At 51.7% G+C, this 7,568-nt stretch overlaps 1 protein-coding gene across 1 annotated transcript; it reads right to left on the reverse strand.

Annotated features, from left to right (window-relative positions):
- Positions 1-639: 639 nt before the first annotated feature.
- On the reverse strand, positions 640-6,235 carry LOC101880842 (protocadherin gamma-B5-like). The gene is made up of 4 exons (XM_034066949.1): positions 6,215-6,235; positions 4,507-4,582; positions 1,943-4,345; positions 640-686 (listed from the first exon to the last, which is right to left on the reverse strand). Exons 1-4 carry the CDS (start codon positions 6,233-6,235, stop codon positions 640-642), a joined length of 2,547 nt encoding a protein of 848 aa, XP_033922840.1.
- Positions 6,236-7,568: the final 1,333 nt, after the last annotated feature.

The following is a 7,568-nucleotide window of genomic DNA, read 5'->3' on the forward strand; positions in this document are numbered from 1 at the left end:
CCTTCATAGTTGAATGATTGGTACAATGAGACCAAAAGAAAACAGGTTCTGAGATCCTAAACGCAGTAACCGCATACATCCTTCCCGCAAACCAGGTTTCAGGTCATTAATCCAGGCGGCGGGGACTTTGCTTTAAACACTTTACTTTGTACAGAACAAGCTTCAAATTCAGTACACTACCAGCCCCGCCGAATCTGAGACATTTACTTTTGTGAGCAGAGCGTGACACACAGAAGTGCGTCTGGCTTGTCTTGCGGCAGGTTTTATGGGACTACTCAACGATTTATTTATAAACCCATTTTTCACAATATTCGACTGGAAAAGCAAAGCTGAAGGACTTCAGCGAGTAATTTCCCCTTTAAAACCACATAAAATTAGAGGGTTTATTATTTTATCCAAGTAATTAGATAGTTCTGGGATACTGATGGAAAGGATTGCAACTTGTTAATGAACTTTTCACCTAATCTTCTACTCTTTGTGTTGGTAGGAAACCTCTTCAACAGAATAGGATAGGACAGGAAACTGTTACAGCTGCAGACCCTCAACTACCGCGAAACACTGGTAAATGTGCAAATGGGCTTTATTCTAGTGACCAATTACTGCTACTTTGCGTACCTCGTTCTCGGGTTGGATGAGCACTCAGGATGGGTAGAGGACTATCCTGGTAAAATAGGCAAAAGCAGCAACTATAACAATAAGTGACGAACTCATGAGCAGTAAATGCACTAAGAACTCAGAAAAATCACGCCCGGACAGAATTTATCCTTGCCATTAATACTGCCATTTCTGCAGCAGCCTTCTCCAAAAGACAGGAGAGGACAATGTGGAAGACGGGAACATTCACTAGGGAGGGACAATCTATAAACCACATGAGCGTTTCCTTTAGTACAAGTATATTGTTTCGGTAAAAAGTGATTAGGAAGGAAAAATCTCTAAACGCAAGCATCAACCCCATTTTTTCGACACAGCTATGCAGAGTTAGAGGGTTTCCTGCACCGTGTGGATCTGCCTGCACTGTTACTGACCCACAGAATTTCAGATAACACTAGCTTCGTAGTCTTTAGAGTAAGTTATTGTCTTTTCAGCTTTTTCGTTTAAAACAAACCTTAACCATAACTCTGCAGGGACAATCTCTCCTGCAAACTGCATATATTTTTGTAGTCGTTGTGCTAAAATGACTTTTCCCTCGGCCTTGTAGCAGATCAGAACTGTGTGAGACCGGCACGCCATCAGTCACATTAATCTCACAAATCCCAAGGAATAGCACAAGACATCGATGAAGATCCCCCACAAGGAGGCTCCCCCCCCTCCCTCCCCCTCGCCAAAGAGAACCCCCTCAGAGAAGTGACACCTTTCTGTGGACTTTTCCCCTGCACTCCGGAGACTAGTCTGGATCACCCTGCACTGCTCCTGCTTTTGCCAACGACATTGGTGAATTTTTCATTGCAGGCTGACACTACTGCCTAGAACTTGGGGCTCTGCTCTAGACTAACTCAACAGCAGGTACTGATGCACACACACTGTCGTGGAGTCATTACAACAGAAAAGAAAATAAAAATGGGACAGAATGCAGTCTCTTCTCGTTGAAGAAGTAGAGCTCTTCGGGAAAGAGGATATAAAGAAAATGGGCTCTGACGCACAAAAACTATTGGGTTTGTTTGGGGTTTCTTGGACAAAATTAACCCTTGGTAAGCCAATTAACAGCAAGAATCTTCCCACGAAGACTACATATGTGATGAGTGGTCACGCGCGAAAAAGTGATAGTTCACAGTGACTAGTCTCAAAGAAAGGCCACGGCACAGGATTATTGTTTTCGTTACTGAAAACAGAGATCGGCACGACCAAACACTCCCCAGCCCTCCGCCCCTGGCAGAACAACCACGAACAAACGCACAGAGCCTGTTAAGAAAGACCAGATATAAGGATGTAAGCGCGGGCTTACAGACCTGCTGTACGTCGGGATCCACTGGCGGTTTTCCCACGACGGCGCTGCTGACCAGGCTTCGCTCCCCGCATGACTCACTGCAGAGAAGCTCCTCCGCGGGCAGGCTGGGAAGCGGCGGCGGTGGCCAAACGGTCTCGGCGACGGCGCGCCCGGGCGCCACGCACAGGTTGTAGGAGTAGGGCAAGGTGCCCTCGCAGAAGTCGGCAGGGAAGGCGGCGCCAGCGGTCCCGGAGAAGCGCTGCGCACTCAGGCAGTGCAGCACAGCGGGCGGCCCGGCACGGCGGCCCCTTGCCAGCACGGCCAGCGCCACGCTTAGCAGGAAGAGAGCGGACAGGAGAGCCAGCGCCAGCACGAGGGAGAACTGCAGCTCCGCCGCCGAATCGACGCTCGCCGCCCGTTCACTCAGCTCCGGCAGCGCCTCCTGCAAGCTCTCGGCCAGCACCACGTGCAGCGTGGCCGTGGCCGACAACGCCGGCTGCCCGTGGTCCTTCACCACGGCCACGAGCCTCTGCTTCGCCGCGTCCCTCTCCGACACGGCCCGCGCCGTGCGCACCTCGCCGCTGTGCAGCCCCACGCGGAACAGCGCCGGCTCCGAAGCCTGCACCAGCTCGTACGACAGCCAGGCGTTGCGCCCCGCATCCGCGTCCACCGCCACCACCTTGGCCACCAGGTACCCGGCCTCGGCCGTCCTCGGCACCATCTCAAAAGGGACCGCGGCCGTGGCAGCCCCCGAGTCTCTCCCCGAGCCCGCCAGCGCCGGCCACAGCACCCGCGGTGCGTTGTCGTTGCGGTCCAACACGAAGACGCGCACCGTCGCCGTCGAACTCCGCGCAGGTACCCCGCTGTCCTGCGCCCGCACCACCACCGCGAACTCGCGGCACTGCTCGTAGTCCAAGGAGCGCTGCGCGTACACTGCGCCGCTCTGCGCATCCACCGACACGTACGGCGCCGCGCCCGCGCTGCCGCCCTCCAGCGAGTACCTCACGCGCCCGTTGCTGCCTGCGTCCGCGTCTCGCGCGCTCACGCGCAGCACCAGCTCGCCCGCCGCGTTGTTCTCCGCCACGTAGGCGCTGTAGGCGGCCTCCTCGAACACCGGCGCGTTGTCGTTCACGTCCGACACCTCCAGCACTAGCACCGTGCTGCTCGAGAGCGCCGGGCTGCCCCGGTCCCTCGCCACCACCGTCACCCGGTGCTCGGACGCCTGTTCCCGGTCCAGCGCGCTCACCGTCACCACCTTGTACGAGCCGCCCGACGACGCCACGAGCGACAGCGGCGCCTCGCCTGACAGATCGCACCACACCTGACCGTTCTCCCCAGAGTCCGGGTCTTTAACATTTAGCAGGGCCACCACAGTGCCGATTGGCGCGTCCTCGTGCACTGGGCTCGACACTGACAGCACCGTGATTTCCGGCGCGTTGTCGTTCACGTCCAGCACCTCAACCTCTACCTCGCAGTGAGCCAACAAACCGCCCCCGTCCCTCGCTTCCACTAGCAGAGTGTAGCCACGCGTGTCCTCAAAGTCCAGTGCCTCCTGCAGCGTGATCCTCCCACTCTCCGTATCCACCATGAACTTTTGAAGCACCTTGTCCGGTGTTTCCCCGAAGCCGTACGTGATGCGGGCGTTGCTGCCTGAGTCGGCGTCGAAGGCTGACACGTTCAGCACAGTCGATCCCGGCAGTGCATCCTCCCGCAAGCTCACCCGATAACGGTCCTGCGCGAACACGGGGGCGTTGTCGTTGGCATCGGTGACGTTGATGCAGAGCTGGGCGGTGCCGCTCCGGGACGGGTCTCCGCCGTCCACCGCCGTCAGCACCAGTCTCAGGCTCTGCTCTCTCTCTCGGTCCAACGCCCGGCGCAGCATCAGCTCTGCGAACTTTCTTCTGTCCTTGCTCTCCTTCACCTCCACCGCGAAGTACTCGTTATCCTCCAGCTTGTAGCCCTGCAGCGAGTTACTACCCACGTCCTCGTCCTCAGCAACTCCCAAGTAAAATCGAGTGCCGGGAGGTGTGGATTCAATTATTTCTAACTGAATAGTCTCCTTAAGAAACCGTGGCGCGTTGTCGTTCACGTCCTGGATGGCCACGTCGACGTGGAAAACATTAAGCGGGTTCTGCACCACCGCCTCGAAGCTGACGGAGCAGGTCGCCGACTCGCCGCACATTTCCTCCCGGTCCAGCCTCTCGCTCACGTACAGGTTCCCGTTCTCCCCGCTCACGGTAAAGTATTGCTTCTCGGCACTCAGCCGCAGTTTGCGTGCCGGCAGCTCTGCCGGGCTCAGCCCCAGATCCCGCGCCAGCTGTCCCACCAGCGAACCTCTGGCCAGTTCCTCGGGAATGGTGTAGCGGTGCCGCTCCGGCGCCGCTCGAGAGCACCAGCACAGCAGCAAAGCGGGCAGGAGCACTCTCTCGGCTGCTGGCCGCCGGCTCTGCCCCTGCCTTTGTCTGCCCGCCATTCTCGCAGCCCTCGGTGCGCACCTCCCTCCTGCCGCTGCCTTCTTTCTCTTCCACCCCTTCTGAAAGCGAGCGCCCGGGTTGCGGGAGGACACGGGGCTCGATGCCGGCTCGGACGCTGCCTCTCGCCTCTGCTGCCCGTGCCGGTGCCGCTGCCGCTGTGGCCGGCTCCGGACGAGCGAGCAGCCTGCGGAGGAAGGACGTGGCGGTGGCTCCGGCTGCAGATTTGGCTTCAGCGCCGCTTCGCGTTGGCCAACAGCGGCACCCGGAGGCGCCGCGACGCCACCGCAATCGGGTCGGAGGCTGCGCCCCTGTTAGCAGCAGCGGCTGCCACCCACCTAAAGAATTATTTCGGTTGCTACAGAGACTTTCAAATTATATTACACTGCTTCAGGGTGAATTTAATTTTACTCTGAATTGCTCAGTTTTGATTCTGTTTTAAAATGACGTTTATCACTGATGGAGAAATATGAGGCTTAATGGTAGTGGACCTGAACTCAGGCCATCTAACAGTCCACTTGTCAAACGTGTATCTCTCCAATAGAGAAGCCAACATGTTATGGAAGATCGTTTTAGAGAACACCCTGCATGCCTTGTTCATCTGTGCTCTACTCTGTTCCTGGAACTGCGCCCTTGCTCTGGCAATTAGAACAGATATTTGAACAGAAATTGTATGGTCTAGATGTAGTGCAGGACAAGATGCAAGATAAGTCTTAGAAACATTCAGAAATGAACAGAACAGGACGACTACCATTTCTGAGGCCAAATTATCTGTTTACAGGGAGTCTCCTGTCCTTTTTTTCACACACACTGTTCTACAGAGATAAAACTTAGTTTATGTTTACATCAGGTACCCCCGACAATAACAGAACACGCTGAACAGCTGCTGCAGCACGAGCAAGAGGCACTAACCTACAACACGTTGCTAAACAAAGCTATTCTGATAATTACAACTAAACCTGTACTCCGATTAAATCAAGAAGAGGAAACCAAAACCATGACTCACACAAGCAGACAAGGAAGCATTAGAAAAGGAAGTCACCAGTTCTTGGGAACTGCTTCTGCTGCGTGGCAGCTTTCTCAAAAACCAAAAAACACACCATGTTTTAAAAGGCTGTTTTATATCCCACACAGCTGTAGAAGATGACAAATGGTAAAGAAGAGGGAACTGTCACCAGGGATGGAAGAGAAACCGAGTAATAACTGCACAAAGAGAACAAGGAAATCAGTCTCAGAAAAAATGAACCCATACCACTACTGCTGCCATTTCTGTAGCCACCCTTCACCTAAAGGCATGATGGCACAAGGCTGAGGGGGATGAACATTTATTAGGGCAATTTGCCACTTCACCATTCACATGCACGTTTTCTTCTTGAGTACAAGACCAAAACAGCATTAACCAACCAATTCTTGTTCATCTGTCACCAAAGTGAATGTTCATTATTGAGCAGTTGCATGACACCATCACATAACATTACAAACCCATAAGTCACACAAAAAAAGGCAAAGAACTATTAGAAAAGAATGTGCCGTCAGATAAACTTACCTGAAAGTCTTCTTGCTACTCACTGCAGGCACTGAAATTCATTCCTGGGAGCACCTAGAAGTTGTTCCTATCTCAAGCTGCAATTGTGGGCCTACAGTCTTCCTCTGCACTACATAATATCAGGTTCGGTTTAATAGTCACCAGCTCTCAGCAACTGTTTTCTATTCTGTGGCCTGCTCATCTCTTGGAAATATGAAGCAGTAAGAGTAAAGGCCTTCCCACGGACCTCCTTTTCCACCTCAGTATTCAATAGTACAACAAATTCTCTCTTACCTTCTGCTCCATTCTCCTCATGGTTACAATATTGTCTTAGATGGCTGTAGTAAATATGTGCTGCAAATCAACATTCACATAATCAAACGTAAAAGCACTGTCCAAAACAGTGAAAAAGAACCATGACCTCTGAGGAAAAATGTCCTCAAAGGAAGTGTAACTACAGTTAACTACAGCTGTGAAGGAGCTCTACACTGTAATGGTACAGGCAGATACAAGTTGGATAAAGAAGGTTTCTCACAAGTTTTATAAGCCATTTTACCTTTGCTTCATTCTTCTACGTACTGATTCATGGTGCAAATGCTCTACTACTATTGCATTTCAGAACAGGGAGACCAGGATGACACAAAATATGGCACAGACCTTTGCACCAAGCTGAAAAATCAAAAGCACTGCCCAAGCAAAGCCATGCTGACCCACCTATTTTCCTGGTTCAAAGCCAGCCTTTCGCCCTCCTTGCTTTGTATTCCAAGCCCTTAGTTGCACTACAGACCATGTCGAATATTTTACCCATATGTCAGCCATAAGTGGAGGAACGTGTCATTCTGTGACATCTCAGGGAAACAGGCATATCAAAGAGTACATTTTGGCAGCTGAACACCTTCAGGCTATGGATGGCAACTGTTCCTGCAGCCCAAGTATAAAAGTATAAAAATCCTTAATGTTTTAAGGATTAACAGGGACAGTCAGGCCCAGCTTTAGACCTGGATAACAAACAAGGCAAGAATGGGGAACCTGCAGAAGTGAAGGCATCATAGCCAACATTTCAGCTGCAGCAGGTACACTAAAGAAGGACATAGCTGATAAAAAGATCAAAGGAGCTCACACCACAGACAGTAGTCACATTCCCTCAAGGCAATTCTGTGGACAATTAAAAGACCCAAATATGTGAACCACAACTGTGGGCCTCCGATAACAACCAGGACAAACTGACCTTTTACACCATCTTTACATGTTATAGACATTTCAAATTATACCACAGCAAAACTTTGCACCTTACCAGGATTTTTCACCCTGCCCAAACTTACACAACAGTAAAGCTACATTTGCATTCAGACACTATTGAAAGAAATACATACATACAACTTCTCCTTCGAGAGGAGATTCTCAGCATGCAGAGATATTTCTCTTCACCACACTATTGTGAAGTGTACATCTATGCTCTATCACTGATCATGGAACAGGAAAGCAAACTGATGAACCCACAGCTTAGACAGTTGGAGCCAAACCAAGGGAATATCCAAAACATATGACATCTTCAGAACAATTTTCAATACACCAGCAATAGACCCTGGGAATCTACACAACACATGTCTCCACCAGTACCTCCACACAGACAACATCACCGAGATCT

Source organism: Melopsittacus undulatus, chromosome 10, assembly GCF_012275295.1.
Source record: "Melopsittacus undulatus isolate bMelUnd1 chromosome 10, bMelUnd1.mat.Z, whole genome shotgun sequence".
Lineage (NCBI taxonomy): Eukaryota > Metazoa > Chordata > Aves > Psittaciformes > Psittaculidae > Melopsittacus > Melopsittacus undulatus.

Coding starts and splice junctions, on each gene's coding strand:
- LOC101880842 (XM_034066949.1), bottom strand. CDS start 6,235: ATGAGGAGAATGGAGCAGAAG. Junction 4,583..6,214: donor TGAGGAGAATGGAGCAGAAG/GTAAGAGAGAAT, acceptor CTTCCTCCGCAG/GCTGCTCGCTCGTCCGGAGC. Junction 687..1,942: donor TCCCGACGTACAGCAGGTCT/GTAAGCCCGCGC, acceptor TTATTGTTATAG/TTGCTGCTTTTGCCTATTTT.